General features: G+C 41.5%; 1 protein-coding gene across 1 annotated transcript; it reads right to left on the bottom strand.

Moving 5' to 3' along the window:
- Nucleotides 1-8,430: 8,430 nt before the first annotated feature.
- On the bottom strand, nucleotides 8,431-13,389 carry LOC127449182 (trypsin I-P1-like). Its single transcript, XM_051712431.1, has 8 exons — nucleotides 13,316-13,389; nucleotides 12,385-12,405; nucleotides 12,117-12,285; nucleotides 11,729-11,997; nucleotides 11,497-11,642; nucleotides 9,989-10,202; nucleotides 9,752-9,865; nucleotides 8,431-8,653 (listed from the first exon to the last, which is right to left on the bottom strand). The coding sequence occupies exons 1-8, from the start codon at nucleotides 13,368-13,370 to the stop codon at nucleotides 8,649-8,651; spliced, it is 993 nt and encodes a 330-aa protein (XP_051568391.1). The 5' UTR covers nucleotides 13,371-13,389; the 3' UTR covers nucleotides 8,431-8,648.
- Nucleotides 13,390-23,347: the final 9,958 nt, after the last annotated feature.

Below are 23,347 nucleotides of genomic sequence, written 5' to 3'. Positions count from 1 at the left end.
ATTTGAATGTATTTCAAAATGTATTTCAAAATGTATTTCAAAATACCTACACTACTTGTACTATAAAATGACATAGAATTGTGGAGAAGTGTGCAACTTGGAATGCTCCAATTGGCTTACATTTTTCAAGCGCAGAAACTTTACTGGGGTGAAGATCAATTTGGAATCATGTGTAAAAGTGTAACAGTAAATCACATGAAGTTCTCTTTGCAACATGAACTTCTTCAGAATGTTGAATCTTGGTTAGACTACAAATAAGCCCAAAAAAAAAAAAAAAAGCTCAATGAATGAAACAGAACGCGGGTGTCTTGATGTGTTTATAAAAATTGATGTTCTTTTTAACTTAACAAGGGGCCTACAAAATGCAGCGATCATGCACGAGATGGTAAAAAACAGCGAGAAGTGGCGCAACGATCACGATTTTGAACATACCTGTCCCTGTGTGCATAAATGGAATGGGAAAAACATTTGCATTCATACACTATAATGAAAGCTTAAAGGAAAAGTGCACCCAAAAATGAAAATTCTCTCATCATTAACTTGTGTAAATTGCACATTTGGATAACTTTCTTCTGCTAAACACAAACAAAGATTTTAGAAGAATATCTCAGTTCTGTAGGTCTGTACAATGCAAGTCAACAGGGTCCAAAACTTTAAAGCACAGGATAAAGGCAGAATAAAAGTAATCCATATGACTCCAGTGGTTAAATCTATGTCTTCAGAAGCGATACGATAGGTGTAGGTGAGAAACAGATCAATATTTAAGTCCTTTTTTTTTTTACTATAAATTATCCTCCCTGCCCAGTAGGTGGTGATATCCATAAAAATGCAAATTGCCAAAAACAAAAGAAGAGGAATTCATAGGAGAGAAGAGCGCTTAGGAGGGCTGTTTGAAAGTGGAGATATTTAGTTAAAAAAGGTACTTAAATATTGATCTGTTTCTCACCCACACTCAGGGTTGGACTTAGGCATGGGCTAACCTGGGCTGCAGCCCAGAGCCCCGTTGGGGGGCCTTCAGCAGTGAATGTGAATGGTGTGTAGTGGAAGCTGATCAGAGTGGGAGCGTGATTTTGCTGGAGAGAAGAGTGTTTTTTTTATAGTCAGAGTGTCAGACTGTTTCTTTCGCTCAAAGAGCGCTCCATCACGAGGATTACATATGCCAACCTAATTGTACATTTATACCACAATATTTAAAGAAAGAGTGCGGTCGCAATTGCATACTGAAAATTGCAGATGATGAAGATGAACGAGAGTGTGGGGAGGTAATTACCACAAGCAAAGATTAATTGTGAAATTAATAAAGACATGTGGCCAAAAACATGACAAAGTGCTCCTTTCACATAAGAAAAATAACTAAAGGAGGGTTACATCTCTCTCCTCTGCCAGAAACCTCAAAAAATCATCATGCCATCATTCTAAAAGATCGACCTTGCAGATATTGCTCAAACTTGTTTTCCCACGGCCTACAACAGATTTTACTATAACGACCTAAACGGCAACTAAGGTTATACGTTTTTTTTTTTTTATCATTCTTTTTCTTTCTTTCTTTTATTTATTTATTTATTTATTTATTTTTTTTTTTGCAGAATCTTACTAGAAAACCTTTTTTTTTATTGTCTATTATTTTATTTCAGGCTCTCAAACAACCTTTCAATTATTCCAGGGTGAAAACGTTGTTTTTAAATGATGGTAACTGGTTAATCATGTTATTTTGTTCCGATATTTATACATGAAATTACCACCACTCAGTGCGGCTGCTGCATAGGATATATTTCTATATTTGTTTCCAATTTTATCAGCTGATTTAGTTGAAAATGACCCCTATATGCTTGCCATATTGAATTAAATGTTTAAAATGATATATGGGTTGGGGATGAATTACATTGTGGTATTGCGCTACAAATAATTTGGCTATTATTCATCACTCAGAGTTGTCATGGACTGGGTTTCCTGATATTGTTGCAACTAAAGCTTTTAATATCACCTTAACTGACATTGTTTTTTTTTTTTTTATGAAGGTGTAATGCCTGTTTCCCAAACCAGCACGTAGCCTACTGTAAATTGCTTGTCATTCGTTCTTCGAAGCTGTTCAACTGAAAAGGTCTGAAACTTTCATAAATATGTTCTGGAGTTTATCTTCTCAACATGGAAATAGTGCAGAAACACTGGCAACACTGAAATTGTTTGCAATCTTATGGAGGTGCTGAACTTTATTGAATATTAATGAAATAATAAAGAAATAAAGAAAAAATGATGGCTTTGGAAAGACAGGCTTGTCTGTTTTGCAAACTCACGAGTATCACTACACATGCGCACACTGCGGAGACTGCTTATTGTTTTATATGCGGTCATTCTCAACACTTTTTTTATCCTTGGGAATAGAGTACAATGTTTTCCAATGATCAAAATATATCAATGCAGTTTATTTTCCTGGTAATTAATCTTTGTTTTCCCCCCTAATAATAATATATGGTAGAAGTATGCTATTATTTCATGTATGTATATTTAATAACAAGGTGAAGAAAATGAAATAATCAGAGTGGAGTTTGAGTGATTCCAGTATGCTCTGAATGGGGTAGGGAACTCCATTCCACTCACATACACTGCTTCTGTGTGTCATGGTACGTAAGCAGGAAGGAGGACCCAAATGCAGGAATGAGTCAAATAAAGAGGACAGGCTTGTTGACGGCCAAAGGGAACAGGACAGGCTTGTCAACAGCCTCAGGAATGTGGACAGGCTTGTCGACAGCCTCAAGAAACTGGACAGTCTTGTTGACGGCCTCAGGAAACTGGACAGACTCGATGACCACGGGGAACTGGACAGGCTGTGTGGTGACCGCTGTGGTCGGGAGTGCTGGCAGTGACTAGGAAATGGCCTCCGTGGCTGAGAATGCTGCCAGTAACCGGGGAACGGCCTCCGTGTCTGGGAGCGCTGCCAGCGACCGGGGCACGGCCTCCGTGGGGTGCCTTACTCAGTTTCCTTCTCATCCTCCAGATGGTCAGAAGCACTGCAGTTGGAACAGGCCTCTGTGGGGTGCTTTACTCGGCTTCCTTCTCCTCCTCCGGATGGTCAGAAGCACTGCAGCAGGAACGGCCGCCACCTCCCAGACTCAGGTGTGGAGCTCCGTCTCTTCCTCCTCCTATGAGTGATGGGAAGAGGGGCTGCAGCACCCACCATCGGTGAGGGGGCATCGCTGTCCTCGGGCTGGGATGAAGAGAGAGAGCCCTCCGAGACACAGGCTGAGATAAAATAATCCCACATTAAAGCCAATTTTATGGTCTCGGTAAGGCTCCCCTCTTCACCCCCAACAGGAATACAGAACTTCATGGGCTCAACCAGGCCTGCCACAAAGAGATCAATGAGGCATTCCTGGTTGAAGCCCAAACCTGAGGCCAACGCTAAAAATTCAAGTGCATACTCCCTCACCGACGATTTATCTCAATGGAGATCGAAGATGCTCTGGGGGTTGTAATCCTGATGACGCACAGGGGAACGAGGTTTAAACGAAAAAAAAAAAAAACTCATTCCTGCTGGGTCCAATCTTGGTAGATCGTTGATAACTGATAACTGATAAACAAGATAACAAACCAGACAGTGGAGACACGTATGTGAGGCATGAAAGTGAGTAAATGATAAGATATTTTTCATTTTTGGGTGAACTCTTCGTTTAAAGGTGCACTCAGTTACTTTTTCGTTTTCTGTCATATTGAACTTACACTGATATCTAGAGGCTTGGATGCAGCATCATTCAAAATCAAAAGTTTTCAGATACCATTGTACTGTAGAAATGTACTATTCACAGTCAGGCACAATTATTTTAATCCATCAGTGTCAAACAGCAGGGCAGTTACTGAGATTATAAGTATGATTCAGCTGGTCATGTGATTCTAACATGGCAACCCCCATGAGGGCACCCTCTCCATGTAGAATAAAAGTGCATTATCAGGTAATAATAAGATTGATAGCTGGAGTCTTCATTTCACATGAGCGTTTATGATTTTATAGGCCTACATATATTTTAAAATATCAATTCATGTAAGAGTAAAAAGTTTTTTTAAAAAAAATGTTTTTTATTTTATTTTTTTTTCAGTTTTTCTGAATTGCTAAAACACATTTCTTGAAACCTTCACCCATTTTCTCACAACTTTAAACACAAAACCAAATCTTCAAACTATATTCACAAAACCCCTGACTCTTCTGGCAAAATCAAACAATCGCCTCAAAACCACTTAATCTGTGCTCAAAATCAAACAATGCTTTCAGATCATACACACAGCCAGTCAATATATAAACACTACAGATCATTTATTAGACACTACATCAGAAAATGGAGAACACAGTAACACAGTGTGTAATATAGTAGTGTAATATCACAGTGCGAAAAGTGTTTTAGCGAGTGAGAATGTGTTTAGATTTTTGCGAAAAGAGTGACTGATTCAACAAATCGGTTCAGGCCTCTGAGCATTTGGTTCCGAGAATGGGGTTTAGTGTTTTAGCAATTCAGAAAAACTGTTATCTGGAAAAATGATTGAGTACACCTTTAACTGGCAAGCAGGCCAAATGGTTTACAGTTTTTCTCAGTTGCTAATACATTTCTTGAATGTGTACTACATTTTCTCAAAACCCTAAACACGTCTTGATATTCACACCATTTTGGCCAAACCCTTGACTTTTGACCCAAAATTAAACATTGTAGTCAAAACCATATTATCTGTCATAGAAACCAAACTTTGCATTCAAATTACACACAAAACCATCAAATGCAATCAACCTTCTGAATACCCTTTACACACTGCTGGGAGGAATTGAAAAAACTATTATAAAAAGGTTTTCATGAACCAATAACTATAACGTGTCCCTGAATTTCAGATATGTTCCACTCCATGAGTTTGACATGTGAATCATAAAATCACACAAATACTACAACAATCCTTCTTACAGGATGTTTATTTTCCATTCAAACATTCTACAGTATAGTACTGAAATTGCTTGTTGAACAATTATGCTTGTCACTGTAGTGGCCACAGTAATGTACTGTAAGTCAACAACACAAATGTGCCAAAAATGGAATTTGCGGAAAACAAAGAAGTCTAAGAAAACAAGGAAAGAAACATAGAGCATTTTCACCTAGGTAAGAGGGTTAGAGTACACTACAGTACTGTAATAGCAATAACAGTTCATTCTGGGTCAGCATCCTGTCTCCGACCAGAGTCAGGCCAGAGATTTTCATCAACATCACAGGCTATGTTTTCCCTAGCCAAACAGCAGGGGAAAAATGCCCTGGAATGCCTCAGCCATCCCTGACAGGACTCCACAGCAATGTCCCCACAAGCTTCCTCCGTGGCTTGGAGAAGGTTGTTCTGTACATAGGGATTTCTGTCATAGACCTTCCACTGCCACGCTGAGAAGAACTCCTCTATCAGATTGAGGAAAGGGGAGTATGGTGGGAGGAACACATTTGTGAATCTTGGATCATTCATGAACAAGTTCCGGACCAGAACAGCATGGTGGAAACGTACGTTGTCCCAAACAACAACATAACAAGGCTGCACTTCTCTCTTGGCATGTTGGAAAAGAGCTTTCCGTAGGCCATCCAGAAAAGTCAGAAGACGTTGAGTGTTATATGGGCCAAGGGTAGCATGGCGGTGAAGGAGTACATGGTTGCTGATGGCTGCACAAAGTGTAAGATGCTGGCCAGGGATGTCCACGAGAGCATGTTGGCCAATAATGTTGCACCCTCTTCGTCTTTGCTTTGTGAGGTTGAATCCTGCCTCATCCACAAAGATGAACTCATGCAAGGTGTCACTGGCATCAAGCTGGAGTATGAGGTGTCTGTATGAGATTTGATTACTTTACATTTCAATACAGCCAATCCATTATTGTTACAGTAAGCCAAGAAAACTATATCACAACATGTAAGTTATCTGTAGCGTACACAGTACAATAGTTAATATTTACACACAAATGATAGAATACATGTAAACACATACCTGGACATACTGGAAACGCAGCTTTTTCCCTCTCTCTGAGTTCCTCTCAAATGGAACCCGGTACACTTGTTTCATGCACATATGGTTGCGCTGAAGGATGCGATCAATTGTTGAAATGCTGACTCTCTCTATATTTTGGAAAATGTAATTTTTTTCAATAATTCTTGCCTGGATTTCTCTGAGGCATATGAGGTTGTTTAGCACAACCATGTTCATGATGGCATTGACTTGGGCCTCAGAAAAAATGCTTGGTCTACCACCAACAACTAGTTGTCTTTCAATTCTGCAAACAAACAACAGTGTTTGACATTGTCACACATTACTGACAATATGAATCCTCAACTTCATGTCATTTTCTTGTATTGTCTGCTTCTGATATTGTAATGCATATAGTTTCATGGTATGTATAGTACAGAAAAGTACAACTTCATAGTATGGTACCTGTTTTCATCCCTGAAAGTCCAGACAATCGATGCAGCACTGAAACGGCTCAGGTTTGGCTGTATTCTCAGCCCAGCTTCCCTCATTGTTATACCGTGTACAACAACATGGTCCACTAAAGTAGCACGTATCTCATTTGAAATTGTCGTTCTTCTTCCTCTTCCTCTGCCTCGTTCTCTGATGTTTGCATCCATGATTCCAAAACACAGGTGAGCTTACCTGTTGCCATTTTTATTCATTCCAATCTCCTGATTGCTTGTTGAGTAATTTTGGTCATTAGTGCTTACACATGGACAATTGTTTATTAAGGGTGTTTGAATTGTGCTGGTTTGAGTTTACTTACTGAACGGCAATGTTTTCTAAATGACAACATGTTGAAAATTGTGTCTTAAAGTGAGAGGTGTGTTTAGACTTTTGCAAAGAAGTATGAATGGACCAGAGAAATGTGGCAAAAAAGTGTAAATAGTATTTATAGACTGGGGTACATGGTCTTTCTGCTGGGAATTGGCAAAATGGTTTCGTGAGGATGGCTTACACTACCAGTTTTTGTGTGTTAGCAATCGAGAAAAACTGTAAAAGCAGAAATGTAACATGATCTTTGAACAATTATATTCAGTAATAAACGTAATAAACAATAATAAATGGGGCGAGATCCCCATTGGTGAATCAGGCTTATAAAAATTAATTTGGATTGCATGTTTTTTTTTCGCTCAAACTACAAAAACTAGGATAAACATAATAGATAGCTATAGCTATGGATTTGCGAGGAATGGATTTATCAGCAAACGTTAACTAGATAACATCTTAACTGACAAACATGTCCATGAACTACTAGTTGCATACCACTATACATTTCTTTCTTTTTCTCACACTCTTTCTTCTTTTTACAAAATTGTGCCCCTGAGGGCTTTGACTTTTCATGATGACACACTGACTCTGACACTTGATCCACTAGTTCCACACTGTCGCTATCATCCCCTATCTCTCTCTCTTCCCAGCAGCAGTGCCCACTAACACCAGGAAGACCGGACTTAATCGCTGTCTCAGATACGGCAACCAATAAAGCATCAACTTCTGACTGAATACTGAAATGGCATTAGTTGGGGATAGGTTGTGGCATCTCCTCATTGGTGTCCCCACAGCTTATGGTGCCCTAGGCGACCACCTAATTCGCCTACGCCTAGAAACGGTCCTGCAAGACAGCCATTTTGATGGAATTTTTAGGAGTATTTAACCCTTCAGGCGTGAATCTGCGCACACGTACATAAAGCATGCACACACAGAAGCTGCCTGTCACTTAGTGTGTGGTTACAGAACCGCGGAAATGAAAAATCAGTCGTTGAGATTCTCATTATTTGTGTGGTTTCTCTCTTTACTCTCTTTTCCTTTTGTCCAAGTATTGAGATGGACCAGTGCTTGTGCTGATCGACATAATGTAAAATATCTGTAAAATAGTAAAAATTTCACTGTACAAATATATTTATTATACAAAGGATTCATGAATATTTTACATTTTTGAAGCTGTATATAAGTTTAAGATTCTGACAATACATCCATATTGTATATTTCAGCATCTATCCAAAAATACAAAAAGGTACGTGTAAATTTTATGTAAGAATACCCATGAATAATGAGATCAGGCTGGACTGAGCTCCCTGGGACTATTATACACCTTTCACATCGCCTCCTGTTGGAGTGGATTATTACAGCAAAAGACATAGAAAGACAGTGTACTTAAGGAGTATTTAATTTAATGATTAAAATACGATGTAGTGTCAGTTATATAACACAGATCACATACAAGAATAGCATTAAATATTATTATTTATATGTTACATAATTCCAAAATAACATGTCAAGCAATTTTTAAATTTATGACAAAAAAATGTAGAACAAAAACAAATAGTCTCAGTGTTTGTCATTAGAAGTTTACATGCTGATCACAAAAGCAGAAATTACTTTTAAATGTCAATTTCAAGCAATTACGTGCTGTTATAAAGTATGGCAAAAAAAAAAAAGAAAAAAGAAAAAAGAAAAATGTATGTAAGAACTAGGCTTGATATATGCAAATCTTTTGTAAAACCCTTGAGTGAAGTTGCATCAGTTCTGTGGCAAGCTGTTTTCACTGGTACTGGTTACTATTGCAGAGCTTCCAAAGTACCGTTGACCAGAGGTAGAATTTCCTTATTTGTGACTGGAGTGACAAAGTGTTTTTTTTACACTGCAGAAAAAAATAAATAAAAAAAAAATAAAAACAAAATATAAGTCCTGAGATTAAGCTAGAGAGAATTCTGGTAGATAGACAAGACTGGATTCATGCAGTCATTAAATTGTCTAAGTTTAGTTTAATTCATTTTAGGGTGTGCACAAATATTTACATACACATACATAGTTGTCACACTTTTTACTCCAGTAAATCTTTCAGAGTAGGTTCATTTTTGCTAGTAAATTTTTGTAGACACATACCTTATTGTCTTGGCTATAAAAAGCTATTGAGCTATATATAAGTTATTAGTGGGGCATGTAGTCAGACTATAGGGGTTAAGTTGCCAAAAGGATTTTGTTTACATATATATATATTCCTTTTTACTCTAAAAAATAGTAAAGCAATAGCAAAGCCAAAAGAACAAAGCCAACAACTATTTATAAAACAGCAAACAATTATATATTTTCAATTACGTTTTCAGCAAAAACATAAAAACTTCAAGCTATTGTTTGGGCCAACACATTATACATGCAATTTCATACATGCATACATAATTATTTTTTTTTTTTTATATTTAAAACACATGTGACAAGACAATTTGTCCCAATAAAAATGTGACAAATATCTACACTAGCAGGGGCGGGGTTACTATATCCGAGGTTCCAATCAACTGTCCGATCGAGGGCCTTCTTTAACATTTGAGATGTGCTTCGCCATCCAATCGGGACCCCCTGACATCCAGGGCCCCACGCAGTTGTGTGGCTTGTGTGGTGGTAAACACTGCTACTGTATACCAATGTATTTTTATTGTATTCACTTATTTACCCAACAACAATAGTAAGATTGTGATTATATTGGAATTTTAGTTTGGAGACTGAATTAACAAAAATAATTCAAAAGTGGGTTGTGAACTAGGTGTTTGAAATCAACATACAAAACCACCGCAAGGAAAACACACATTTGTGAAATTGCACTTATGACTCAAAACCACTGAGATATATCCTCTGAGACAACTAGCCCCAGCACAAACCACATACTGAGTGACAACTATCCTCAGTCTCACCCATGTGTGTTTTAGTGTTTGTGTGTGTGTATGTGAGCTTTTGGACTCACTGGTACATCGCTGTGCATAATCTGTGCAGCACTTTAAGCGACAGCTTGTATTGCAGTTGCATCGATTAAGGATGTTGTACTTCTCATTGCATCTTCCACGACAGGAGGTTGAGGCTACAACAAACAAACATATAAACAAGCACTGGTCAAAGAAGTTGAGAAGCTGTTTTGTTAATGTGTGTTTTATTATTGTATAAATCTATATGGCTTGTAGGTGTGTGGAAGAGAGAATTTTACTTTGACTGGCAGAAGAGCATGAGTTTGAGGGGCTGAAGGTGACAAATCCCAGCAGGTTCTGACCAATGGTTGTCGTGATCCAGCTCTGATATTGAGACACGCGGGTGTACACACCAGGGCTGTTGGGATCAGCACAGCCATAGCCCCAGCTGGTGATACCAGACTGAACCCACACTGAACACTGCTGGCTCACCATTGGCCCTCCAGAGTCCCCCTTAAGAAAGGGTACAACAGAAAAAGAAAGGGAGAGATATACAGCTTTTCAGTTACTGTTTATACTAATGGATCTTTATTATTTTGGGAAGTTTCTTTCAGGATAGGACAGTGTAAGATGATAGGAAAGACTGGGAGAGAGAAGTGGCTATGGAATCAGTAACGTTCTTCTTCGTTTTTCACTCAGAGCTAAATAGTATAGCAGCAGAAGACAATTTGCAAACAGTCAGACACCGCCCATGCCTCTGGGGGTGGCGTTGTGACATTAAAATGTATTATCAATGACACGCCTCATTTTATGAATAGAATTCAGGTGAGATCAGTAAAAGGAGCAGTCTTAACCACTCAGTGATGATTTAAAGTAATACAGATGCAGTACATAATGTGTAATTTGTCACGTTTACATTCTGCATTCATGGCGCTAATGCACTAACATGCTATACAGCCATAATATGCACTTGTTACCCTATGTTTTTTTTATCTTATGTTGACACTGATACTACTGCAAAGATGGGTGTATAAAAAGCGTGCAGAACATGTGAAAATGGACAGAATGCTGACAAAAGAATGATGCTAAGAAGCATATCTCACTTTAGGCAGAAGTGTGAGTGGCCTTCGGCTGCAGACGGTGTCATGCCGATTTCTTACTCCCTACTATGGTTATGGTTAGGGGTAGGTATGGGATGAGCTTAAAGGATAGGGACCAGTGACTCCCTACTATGGTTATGAGTAGGTGTAGGGGTGGGCTTTAGGGAAATGGCTACCAATTAGGCAGTGGGGAGTACGAATATGGCAGGGAGTCAGTTTTCGGCACACCGGCAACTGTACACCAGTGTGTTCATGTTGACTGATCTCGACTGAGCAATAGAAATCAACCCAGAAAAAGATGTAAGTGTCAAAGTAGGTGGAGCACCATGTCACACCCACCAATGACATGGACCAATGGCAGTTTAACAACCGGTATGAAGTTTTCCTGAATGTTTGCGCTGGCAAGCTGTTTCTAATAACCGCAACAATCTCAAAAGCACCTTTTTTTGACCAGATTTTCTTCTAAATTAGGTCACACCCATTCGTTCTTCAATTTCACTATACAGGTTTTGTCACCTTAAGAGACCAGATTTTGGTCCTAACTCAATTTGACAAAATGTGTAATTACTGTGTTTTGAATTTGTGGAAGAGTATGCCCATTGTATGTCATGTGCCTGTATGCTACTGTCTTACAGAGCTTTTTAACATCAAACATGGATACTGAATAAATGAGGTCTTAATGGATGTCAAATGCGTAGTTGTTGTACCTGGCAAGTATCTTTGCCTCCCTGCAGTAAACCGGCACATATCATGTTGTTGGTTACAGATCCAGCACCCAGCAGATTATTACATTGAGAACTATCCACCACTAGAACCACAGCCTCCTGCAGAATCCCAGGAGCGGGCAAGCTCACTGAACATGTAAACACACAGCATCATCAATTTGGGATGTTACAATAGGAAGTCTTTAAATAAATGAATGAGATTGTGGGTGTGTACCTCCAGCAGTAACATCTCCCCAGCCTGTGATCCAGCTGCTGGTGCCAGCAGCAAAGACACTGTTCTGAGCTGCCAGACACACAGGTCTAATATAGTCAGTAAAGGTGACTGCGGAGGATAGGCGCAGCAGAGTGATGTCATTGTTGTTGGTGTTGCTGTTGTAAGAGGGGTGCTTGACGATAGTTCTGACACTTCTTGAGATTTCATGAGCGTTAACTCCCTGTTGTGTTCTCCTTCCCAAGTACACAAGCAGAGTGGACACACTGATACTGAATACATGCAGAGAGGTGAGGGAAAAAGTTAAAAGTGAGCATCAATAGGCCTATTCCAAGGACATTAAACCAATCCAAAAAAAATCTGCGCATATTTGTGTCAATGTGGCTCTAACCCAGGCATACAGTGAGCTGCCGTCAGCACCCACTCACTGTTGATGAGGGAGCCTCCGCAAAAATGACCTCCATAGGTGGAGCTGTGCAAACTGACCTGCCATGGCCACACCCCCTCAGGGGCATCCACACCACCCACAATTCGGGTGTTTAAAGGGGCACGTCCACAAACTGTGGAAAATGTGGAGAGTGAAATACACATCACAGAAATATCTATTCAAACACCATGCGACTTCACATTAACAACTAACGAAAGAGAGGCGCTCTTACCATTCAACTGAGAAAGTGAACCTGCAATAATAAAAAACAATAGTACACATTAAAAGTGAAGACATCAAGATTTTATGCATCTTGGTGACAAATATGTATCAATTTTATTTTTGTATTGTATAAATATCAGTCAACTAGCTGAAATCATGTTTCCATTAATGGTCTGGCCACAGACTCACTAAATTATAATACATAAATCAATAACTTGTTAGGCTTGTTATCACCAATAACTTGTTAGAGTGAACATGCAACCTAGTCCTTGAAATTATATTTCACCTGGCCAGCAGATATGGCTCATAATGTAAGACATTTTCTTTGAAAGCAGTGCCACAATTGCTGTCGACTGAGCTTAACTTGTATTGAACCTAGAATATTCCTGTAGGGTAATAACTGTACAATGTCACTTCTTGTAGTGCATGCTGTATAAACTGAAGTATAGGCATGGGTCACAAATTATTGCTACCACTGAATCTGTTTTTTCACATGTTCAACTACTGTACATAGTATCTGCTGTGTTAATTCTCCCTCCTCTTGAACTTTATTACCCTAAACCTGATGTCATTTCTGTTTACCTGAGTATGGTCATGTTTAAAATACTTATAATGCCATAGCACTTGCACTAAAAAAAAATTATGTATAAACAGATAGAGTCTAAAATAATAAAACTGACTAAACCTAAATCAACTGAGTAGATATACAATATCATATATGATATTTACATTTTAGGTCTGTATTTGGTTTATCTTCCTAATCATCTAATGTTCCACACAGAAAAATTATTATTTGGGTTCTTTTTTTTTACACCAAAAATCCTATTATTCATCAGTAGTTTGATGTATATGCTTATGATTCTAAAACATGCTTACTATTCTTTCTAAGCTGTAGCTACTGTATAATACAGATAGCTGGTCCTCAAATCATGAAACCTTACCTTTGACGCATATGAGCAGGGCCAAATTCACACACATTAACCTCCACATCTTCATTCCAAACCTCAGAAGCAGAGTGGATTTTGATTGTAATTTGGTCCTTTGTGACTCACAATCCCTTTTATAATGATGTGCCTCTCCAATACCTCTTCTCGTCACTCATCTGCCCTTTTGTTTGTCAGGCTCCGCCTTCATTTTCCTCATCATCATTCATTCTTCACATTCTTTTTGTAATGCAAAGCTGTCAAACTTCACATCCAATCACTTTTATTTATTGAGCAATTTTTTTTTTCACAATTTTTTCTTTTCTTTTTTTTTTTTCTTTTCATAAATAGTTATAACAGAAGTGGAATAAATGATGTATTTATTCACACCTAAAATCACAGCTTACATAACAGGCAACATAGGTAACTTACAACAGACATCACATGACCTTCATTATGCCCACATTGACTGTTTTTATCAGTGGTCGCGTGCATTTCTCAACACTTGAGTATGTGATGACAACTAATAATGACAACTTCTTTTTCATTTTTTTTTTTTTTTTTTTGTATAGCACTTTTCACAATACTCATTGTTTCAAAACAGCTTTACAGAAATTATACTGTAATGTCTTTAATGTCTAAATGTCTTAAAGTCCTCGTTGAGCAGTTTAATTGAAAAACAACTGAACCATGCCTTAAAATTATTTTTATTTATGCCCCTAGAGAGCAAGCCAAAGGAAACTATGGCAAGGAACCCAAAACTCCATAAAGTGTTAATAGAGAGAGCAAAAAACAAAAACAAAAAAACAAAAACAAAAAAACTGGGAGAAACCAGACTCACCTGGGTGAGCCAGTTCCCCACTGACTATACAGCAGAGGGGAAAAAGAAAACGTGTAACTCATTTAACATGACAAAAACATGCAAATGGGAGACATGACGATAATAATAGCCTTCAGATATAAAGACACAGACTGTGATAGGAATGATTATGTATAGGCAGTTGTTGTCAGATGTTGTCATCATAAACGTCAGACAAAGGACAGGTGACTCTGTGTTGAAATGGAGGTTTTCGACATTTTGGAAATTTCACCTGAATGCACAAGAATCTAAAGGCCAAACACTCTGACAGTTCAGCTGATTGTGTTCTACCACCAACCTCATCCATACAGAATAAAATAAGTAAATAGAACTCAAATTCAAAATATGTCTAAGTTATGTAATTATGTAAAATTGTTTTAAAAAACGAATTATTTTAAAAGTCAAAGACAGCTGTAACTTGAAATATTTCTCCCATGTTCGTTTTTCACTTTTAGCATGGGGACATCAATTGCCTGCATGTGTGAATGCAAATATTTGAGTTCTGTTATTCATATATTCATATGTGGCCTTAAATATCCAGGATCTCTTTGATGTTTCTTTAATGTGATTATCTAATGGCTGTTCAGATGTGATCAGTCTGGCTCCTAGGTTCCGCTCCACTTCTCTCACCTCCAAAACCATTGTTGGTGGCAATGTCACAATGTCACGGATTTCAAGATCTGGCAAGATAAAGAATTCAAAATCCTGTATATCAGCCTTGGAATAAGCCTTCTGTCAGCCCGTCAACATTGTATTTTCTTAGAATTTGCTCATCAATCAGAGATTAAAAGGCAACAGAGCAGACTGTAAAAGACTAAGGAGGTTGTATATGCCTCAGTTTTCTCTCATACAGATATGAATATTGGGCGTGATATGCTGGTTCCCTGTCTGTCACTCACTTGACGTTGTGTTGATGTAGTGGCACTAAGGGTCACTCTTGGGAACCCCAAACACCTCTGCTTTTTGAAAAAAGGCCAATTTGAATTGGTGAGTGGAATTTGCATGCCACTCCCCCGGACATACGGGAATAAAAGGAGCTGGTATGCAACCACTCATTCAGATTTTCTCTTTGGAGCTGAGCGGTTGCATTCAGTGCACTGAATTCAATTTCTCCCTACCGTTCACCTCAAACTGCTGGATTTACGGCGCATTTCAGCGGCTTCTCCCCCTCTGCACCCGTGGAGTGCACGGGCACTTCGGCAGAACAAAACAAAAGAGTATATTCTAAAAGAATATATTTTCAATTCTAAAAGAGCGGCACACACGGAATGTCTTTTTAAAAATGCCTTTCCGTTTCTGTGTTATTCCTGGTTGCGGTCGTTATCTCTCCACTTCTGACGGCCACAATCGCTGTCTTACGTGCCTGCCCACACGGAGACTTCGTTCGTGGATGGGTCTTATCCTCATTGCGAGAATATGACCATGGCAACGTTGTGGTCGTGGCTTGCCTTCGTAAGAAAGCAAGCCACCCCAGCGGCTCCCCACCTCGGTCCTTCTACATATGGGTATGAGGCCGCGTCGGTTAGCACTGGGGGTGATTTGGGGACTTCAGTGGGAGCACCTCCGCCAGGTAACCCCCCAAGGACCTCCCATTCCTCAGCATGCTCGCTTGCCCCGGTCAGGCTCTCGGATGAGACTGTCGGCTCGTCTCAGGGCGAGTCCGACCTCTTATTCGGAGCCTGGGAAGACGATGAGTTATTGAGCGCAGCATCGGAGAGTGAGCTCGTCCAGTCTGACATGGAGGCTTCGGCTGGGCTTCCTCCTTCGGGTATGGTCGCCCAGTCTCAGGCCGACGCGGAGATGACGGACATGCTTTCCCAGGCAGCTGCAAGCGTCGGGCTAGAGTGGAACCCTCCATTCTTCCCTGAACCCTCGCGGCTCGATGATTGGTTCCTGGGCCCGGAGCGCCACTCACGTCCGTGCCCCTTTCTTCCCGGAAGTGAACGAGGAGCTGACAAGATTGTGGGGGGCACCTTTTACTACCCGATCCTGATCTTTCAACTCCCCCACTCTCACAACCCTCGATGGTGGGGTGGCCAAGGGGTATTCGGTGATCCCCCAGGTGGATAAGGAGATCACGGTGCACTTGTGCCTGCAGAGCGCCGCCACCAGGCGCAGGCGCCCGAGGCTCCCGTCCAGGGCCTGTAGGTTTACATCGTCCCTGGCGACTAAGGCCTATGGTGCCACTGGACAAGCCGCCTCCGCCCTGCACACCATGGCTCTTCTGCAGGTACACCAAGCCAAGGTGCTAAAAGAGCTGCACGAGGGTAGTTCTGACCCGGGATTGATGCAGGAACTGCGCTCGGCAACCGACCTCGCTCTCCAGGAAACGAAGGTCATGGCGCAGTCTCTCGGGCAGGTGATGTCCACCCTGGTGGTCCAGGAGCACCACCTTTGGCTCAACCTGGTCAAGATGAGAGAGACTGACAAGGCACGGTTCCTTGACACCCCCATTTCCCAGATTGGCCTGTTCGGCGACACTGTCGAGGACTCGCCGGTGAAGAAGCAGACGGAGGCTATTCAGCACATCCTGCCCTGGCACGGCTCAAGACCCCGCACCCCATCCGCTCGTCACCAAGAGCGTCCTCCTGGAGCAACAGCACTGGCTCCGCCGCAGCCCGCCCCTGCGGCCCGGCCCCGGTGTGGAGCGCCTTCCTGTGCTTTCGTCCATGGCCCTTAGCTCCCAGCCTTCCATGGTCCTTAGCGGCAAGCCTTCCACAGCTCCTTCGTCCAAGCTTTCCATGGCTCCTTCGTCCAAGCCTTCCACGTCACCTTGCTCCAAGCCTCCCATGGCTCCGCCCTTCAGATCTTCCACAGCTCCGCCGTCCCTGGCTCTGCCCCTCGAGCCTCCCATGGCTCCGCCTCCCACGGCTCCGCCTTTTGAGCCTCCCATGGTTCCACCTTCCCTGGATCCACCCCTTGAGCCTCTCACAGCTCTGCCTTCCGTGGCTCTGCCCCACAAGCCTTCCGTGGCTTAGTCCCTCGTGCCTTCCATGGTTCCGCCTTCCATTGCTCCGCCCTTCGAGCCTCCCACGGCTCTGCCTTCCCTGGCTCTGCCCCTCAAGCCTTCCTTGGCTTCGACCCTCGAGCCTTCCACTGCTCCGCCCCTCGAGCCTTCCGTAGCTTCGTCCCTCGGGCCTTCCATGGCTCCACCATCCATGGCTCCACCCCTCGAGCCTCACATGGCTCCGCCCTCCATGGCCCCGCCCCTCGAGCCTCCCACGGCTCCGCCTTCCCTGGCTCCACCCCTAGAGCCTCTTACGGCTCTGCCTTTCCTGGCTCTGCCCCTCGAGCCTCCCATGGCTCTGCCTTCCACGGTTCCGCCCCTCGAGCCTTCCATGGCTCTACTGGCTCCACCTGCCTTCGTCGAACCTCTCCTGGCTCCACTTGCCTTAGTCGAGCCCTCCACGGCTCCGCCCTCAGAGTCTTCCACGGCTCCGCCTTTAACACTAGAATGTCCACTTCCTATGGCTCAGCCCGCTTCACCATGAACTCCATCTCCTAAATCTCCAATCCCTACTCCTGTTGCTCATCTGTCTTTGTCAAGCCTCCCTCGGCTGCACCCTCAACCCCAGAAACTCCACCTCCTACGATTCAGCCTGCTCCTGCTCCTGTTGCTTCACTTCCGGATCCGCCTATGGCCCTTCCTCCTCTGTTGGTTCCATCCAGCATGATGGCCCTTCCTCCTCTGCTGACTCCACCCAGGACATTAGCTCCTCCTCCTCTTCCTGATCAGCCGTTTCCCCCCAAGTCACCAGCTCGACCATCGCCCCCTGTGACATCTCGGACAAGGGGAATTTCTGCCCCTGTTCCTGCCCTGTGGACGCCTCCCAGGCCTCCTGACCCTGTCCCTGCTCTGTGGCCACATCCCAGGCCTCCTGACCCTGTTTTTGCCCTGTGGCCACCTCCCAGGCCTCCTGACCCTGTCCCTTCCCTGTGGCCACATCCCAGGCCTCCTGACCCTGTCCCAGCTCTATGGCCGTTTCCCAAGCCTCCTGACCCTGTCCCTGCTCTATGGCCATCTCCCAAGCCTCCTGACCCAGTCCCTGCCCAGTGGTCACCTAACTGGCCTCCTGATCATCCGCAGACTCCTCCCTGGCCACCGGATCATCTGCCAATTCCTCCTTGGCCTCATAATCACCTCCTGTATCCTTCCCTGTCATCTGTTTCTTCCATCCCTCCTCATCCATCTTTGGGTGCCAGGAGTCACCTTTTTGGGGGGGGGGTGGTTCTGTCACGGATCCACCTGACTCCCTCTCGCACTCCACTCTCTGCTCTCACTGCCGACACAGCACTCACTCTCCCCGGATTTCTGATCACATGCATCTGCAAATCATTAGTGACAAATTAAGGAATACATTTATACCCAGCTTTCACACACACTCTGTCTGTTCTTGTCAGTGTTTTCCCTGAGACTATGGACTTCCTAGTTTTGGCTAACTTACCTGTTAATATACTTACCTTGTTATTGTTCTCCTAATCTGTGTTTCATGTTGGTTCATCCTCCGTTTATCCTCCAGTGTTTGGACTCTCCTGTGTCATTTAAGTTTCCTGCAAATGTCAAAAGACTGTTGTGAGTTAACCATTCTTCTGTACATCACATTACTTCCCTGTCTGGATATTACTCACCTGCTGTTTGTCCCTCTACTGTATCTGGATTTACTCACCTGTTGTTTACATCGCTGCTTCATTCTCATGTTCAGTAAACCCCACGGCTGAGTCCATATCCTGCCTCCATGAGTTTCTCTGTGACAATTACATTATATGACATGTAACATAAATTCCCCTGCCTCAACCCATGTACATGCATACAAATGATCAGTGCTATCGAGTTCATTTGTCCAGAGCAGGAATGGCTGATGGGACAAAACTTCTGCCAAAGCGAGCTCTTAAAGTCCTGTATCTGCGACCAGAGGGTAGCAGTGAAAAAATGTATTCAGGGGGTGATAAGTTTCATTTGCTATTACTTTTGCAAGCCATGCAGTGACTCTGTCATTCATATCTGAAAGGCTGTGAGTAGGTAGGCTGAGGATTTTGGAGGCAATATGTGTTATCTTAGTGAGCTTTTTTGTTGTTTTTGTTGTTGGAAATGGTTAACATTGTGAAGAAACAAGGGGAGCAGTGCAACAAGATGGACTGAATTATGCTTTTATAAAGCAGCAGCAGAAGGTGGGGGGCAACAGACAGAGCTCTGAGTTTGCGTATTACGTAAAGTCTTTGCTGTGAATGTTTTTGTGTGGCAGTGATATGTTCATTGAAACTTAGTTTATTATCTATGATGAGTCCAAGATATTTGAAACTGCTGATCTGTTCAACTGGCTGTCCGTGGATAATGGTGTAGTTCAGTCCAGGGTGGGATGTTTGATGGGTAAATGACCAGTTCTTTTGTTTTATCCACATTCAATTGGAGGTAGTTGTCAGAGCACCACTTTGTGATGTGAGAGATTGAGTGTTGGTAGGCTGTAACAGAGTTCTTGTCGTTGAGTAGTCCCAGTATGGCAGTGTCATCAGAGTATTTGAAGTATGTGGTGATGGGTGACTGCCTAATGCAGTCATATGTGTAGAGGGTGTACAGAAAGGGACTGAGGACACAGCCCTAAGGGGCACCGGTATTAGTGATGATGGTTGAAAGGGGAGGGATCTCAGCAGATCTTCACAGGCAGCAGAGTAGTTGTGTTTGTGGGTGTCAAACCGTGTAAAATAACTGCTCAGAGAGTTAACAAAGGTGGTTAGGTCTGCTATTGAGGAGTGATCTTGTCTTGATTCATGTTCAGTGAGTATTTTTACTTTATTGAAGGCTTGTTTTGTGTTCATGTTGCTAAACTCCTGTTCCAGTTTGTCTTTGTATTTTAGTTTGACTGAAATACTGTCATTCTTAATCTGTTTATTGAGTGTTTTAAGGGAAGCCCAGTCCTTACGCCGGAATGCCTTGTGCTTCTCTTTCAGACTTTACTTAATGTGGGAGGTGATCCAAGGTTTGGAGTTTGGGTATTTTATAAAAGTCCTTGTGAGAATGGTGGTGTTAATGCAGAACTTAATATAGTCAGTGATTTGTGAAACTCTCTCATCATCGCCTTGGAAGATGTCCCAACCAGTGCATGCCAGTGAGCCCTGAAACCATGTGATGGCATCCTCTGAGTCTCCACCTCCTACAGCTCCGCCACCTGAACCCTTGCCTCCTGTGGCTCCATCTCCAGGGCCTCCGCCTCCTGCAGTTCCACCACAATGAAACCTTGCCTAGTGCGGGTCTGCCCTTGAGCCTCCTCCTCCTGCAGCTCCACCCCCTGAGCCTCCGCCTCTTGCGCTCTGCCTCCTGGGACTCCATTCCCTGAGACTCCTTCGGCTCCGCCTCCTGCGGCTCCACCACCTGAGCCTCTGGCCCTCCACATGGTTTAATATGGCCCGTGGCTCATTTATCCTAAAAGCGTTTTTTTTTTTTAATTTATTGGATATTTCAGTTATCTTGCATTGGGACCTAATGTGCCTCCACAAGCTTTTAACATGCTCAAGGTTGCCAGATAAGAGATGCAACAACCCCAATTTGAGATTTATGCTTGTGCAAATTGGAAATACTCTGCCTAATGTTATACTTACTTTGTGCAATCTGGCAACCATGTATGTGAGTGTGCTCTTTCTAGCTCTCGCTTTCCCCTTTGAACAAACTTGCTGATCTCTAGTGTAATATTCTGCTCAAGGAAAAGTGTTATACAGCCACTCTGTGTCCATTCTTGAGGCTGCCTGTGATGTTTGGTGCTACTAAGTTAGCAGGTAAACCTTCACAGTGATGAAATTAAATATAAAAGTAGATCTCGGCATCATTGACGTGGAGGGTTAATCATTGACACACGAGCAAAAGCAAGCAAGAGATGAATATGCACTGTATATTTATTTTTTTATTTGTGCAATTTAGTAATGCTGAAGTCCCCTCACACCTGTATGTTAATCTAACTCTTGCAGTAATCATTTATCATAGTCATGCAGCCTGTTTTATTCAGTTGTGTGCTGAATGGAAAGTCAAACCATTGATGAGACTCGCATCATCACCCTTTTAGCATGTAAATGGGTAATGTTTTGAGAGTAAAATAATACTCTCAATACTATAATACTTATTATAGTAAAATAAGTAAACTCGCCCGCTTTGCGACAAACATTAAAAGTTATTTTTTATTACAACAGACCCCTGATGTAGAGAGTGTTAAATTGAATAATAAATTAACAGGGAAGAAGAGATGGTAAAATAAATAATTTCTTTATAATAAGTTCAGCCTTTATTCAGTTTTTAATGCCTGATAGAAAAGTATCTACCTTTGTAGAGCAATATAATACTTTAGGCAATTGCAGAATAGTCCCATTAGTCACATATACACTTCAGAAAATTGAGTACACAACTCTTTCTGGGCTTAAAAGATACAAAAACCAAATCAATGCGGAACATTGTATCTCAAAAGGAATACATTGTGGCCCCCTATGCACTACTTAAAGCCCAATGTGGCTTCTTTAGCAAAATAGTTGCCCACCCCTGCTCTACGTACTTGTGCTCTCTTTATTTTGACATTGATGAGGTTTTCCGTGATGGACTTCTGAAGAATCTTCTTTCAGCTTTCTTCCGCTCTTTTATAACCTTTTTGCAGTTATCATTGAACCATGGCAATCGTTTGCATTTCGTATTTGGTGAAGTTTTTGTAATGGTATCGTTTGCTATGGAGATTAAAATACTGGTCAAATATTTTGGTAACACTTTACAACAAGGTTCCATTCATTAACATTAATTAATGCATCAAGTATCATGAACAAACAATGAACAATATATTTTTTACAGCATTTATTAATGTTTGTTAATGTAAGTTAATAAAAATACAATTGTTCATTGTTAGTTCATTTTAGATAATAGCGCATTGACTAATGTTAACAAATACAAATTCTGAAAATGTATTAGTATATGTTGAAATTAACATTAATAAAAATTAAAAAAATGTTTAAGAGTTGTTCATTGTTAGTTCATGTTAACTAATGATGTTAACTAATGTTAACAAAGGGAACCTGATTGTAAAGTGTTACCGAAATCTCTAACCTTTCAACAAATAGTCCGATGTATGTACAGGAAATCAAGTGCAGATGTTACGCATAATTTGCCTGGTACATGATAGCATCAATTGTGTAATGTTAATTTAATATATAGGCCTAAGCACTGTCACAATACATTTGGACTGTTTCGTGTTTACCTTTGAACAGTCATTGTCATTTTTCATCATTGTACAGTTCATCATCACATTGTTCCTTTAATAATTGTTTCAGCAGTCTTTTGCACATGATGACTTGCAGGCAGTCTTAACAATTGTATCCAAATTCCATTTATGGCCGCTACTGGCTTGCAGTACATCATTGCAAATCCATGTCCCATACTGACAAGAAACATGGAAGTGCCTCTGTGTTGAATTTGGAGTTTCGCAGGTTATGTCATTCTTTATTAATTTTTTTTTTTTTTTTCAATTAATCAATCAAATCAAATCACTTTTATTGGTTCTATGCATTTTTAAGTACACTTTTCCCAAAACTCTTCATTTGGTTTTCACGACAGCAGTCTCTGTGGACTCAACTGTGGGTCAGTTTTCATTGCTTTCTTTGACACAAAATGCATTAAATTTGACATAACACTCAGTATTGGAAAGTCTCAGGTTTTATTTTTTGTTTGTTGGACTTAATCTATACAAAAAGCATACTAATAAATGTCACAAAATTTCTCACAGAGTGACAAAATTATTGATTGATGAGTTATGATATGGTCAAATGTTTTGATGGTTTTAGTGCATTTTACATTTTGGAAGTAAGATTAGCTAGTGTGTTGAGCTGCATGTTGGCAAAGAAGTTTTAAAGTTTTAAAAGAGTACTCACTGTTGAGAAATGCACACAACCACTGGTAAAAACAGTAAATGTGGGCATTTTGAAGCATTTCGTCTGTTGTAAGTTACATGCTACGTAAGCTATGATTTTAGGTGAGAATACATAATGTAATTTTGGTGCAATAGTCTATTACAGTGCTTCTATATGACCACTGTAATCACCCAGAACAATGGTATGGGGCAACCCAGTGACCAAAAGAGAGACCCGGGTATGGTGCGGGACCCACCTTTGTGGTGGTAGCTCGTGAAAAGAACAGTGGCACGCTCCTTCCCTCCGTAGTGCTAGGGTCT

This window comes from Myxocyprinus asiaticus, chromosome 12 (assembly GCF_019703515.2).
Source record: "Myxocyprinus asiaticus isolate MX2 ecotype Aquarium Trade chromosome 12, UBuf_Myxa_2, whole genome shotgun sequence".
Classification (NCBI taxonomy): Eukaryota; Metazoa; Chordata; class Actinopteri; order Cypriniformes; family Catostomidae; genus Myxocyprinus; species Myxocyprinus asiaticus.
This window is presented reverse-complemented; position numbering and strand designations above follow the sequence as displayed.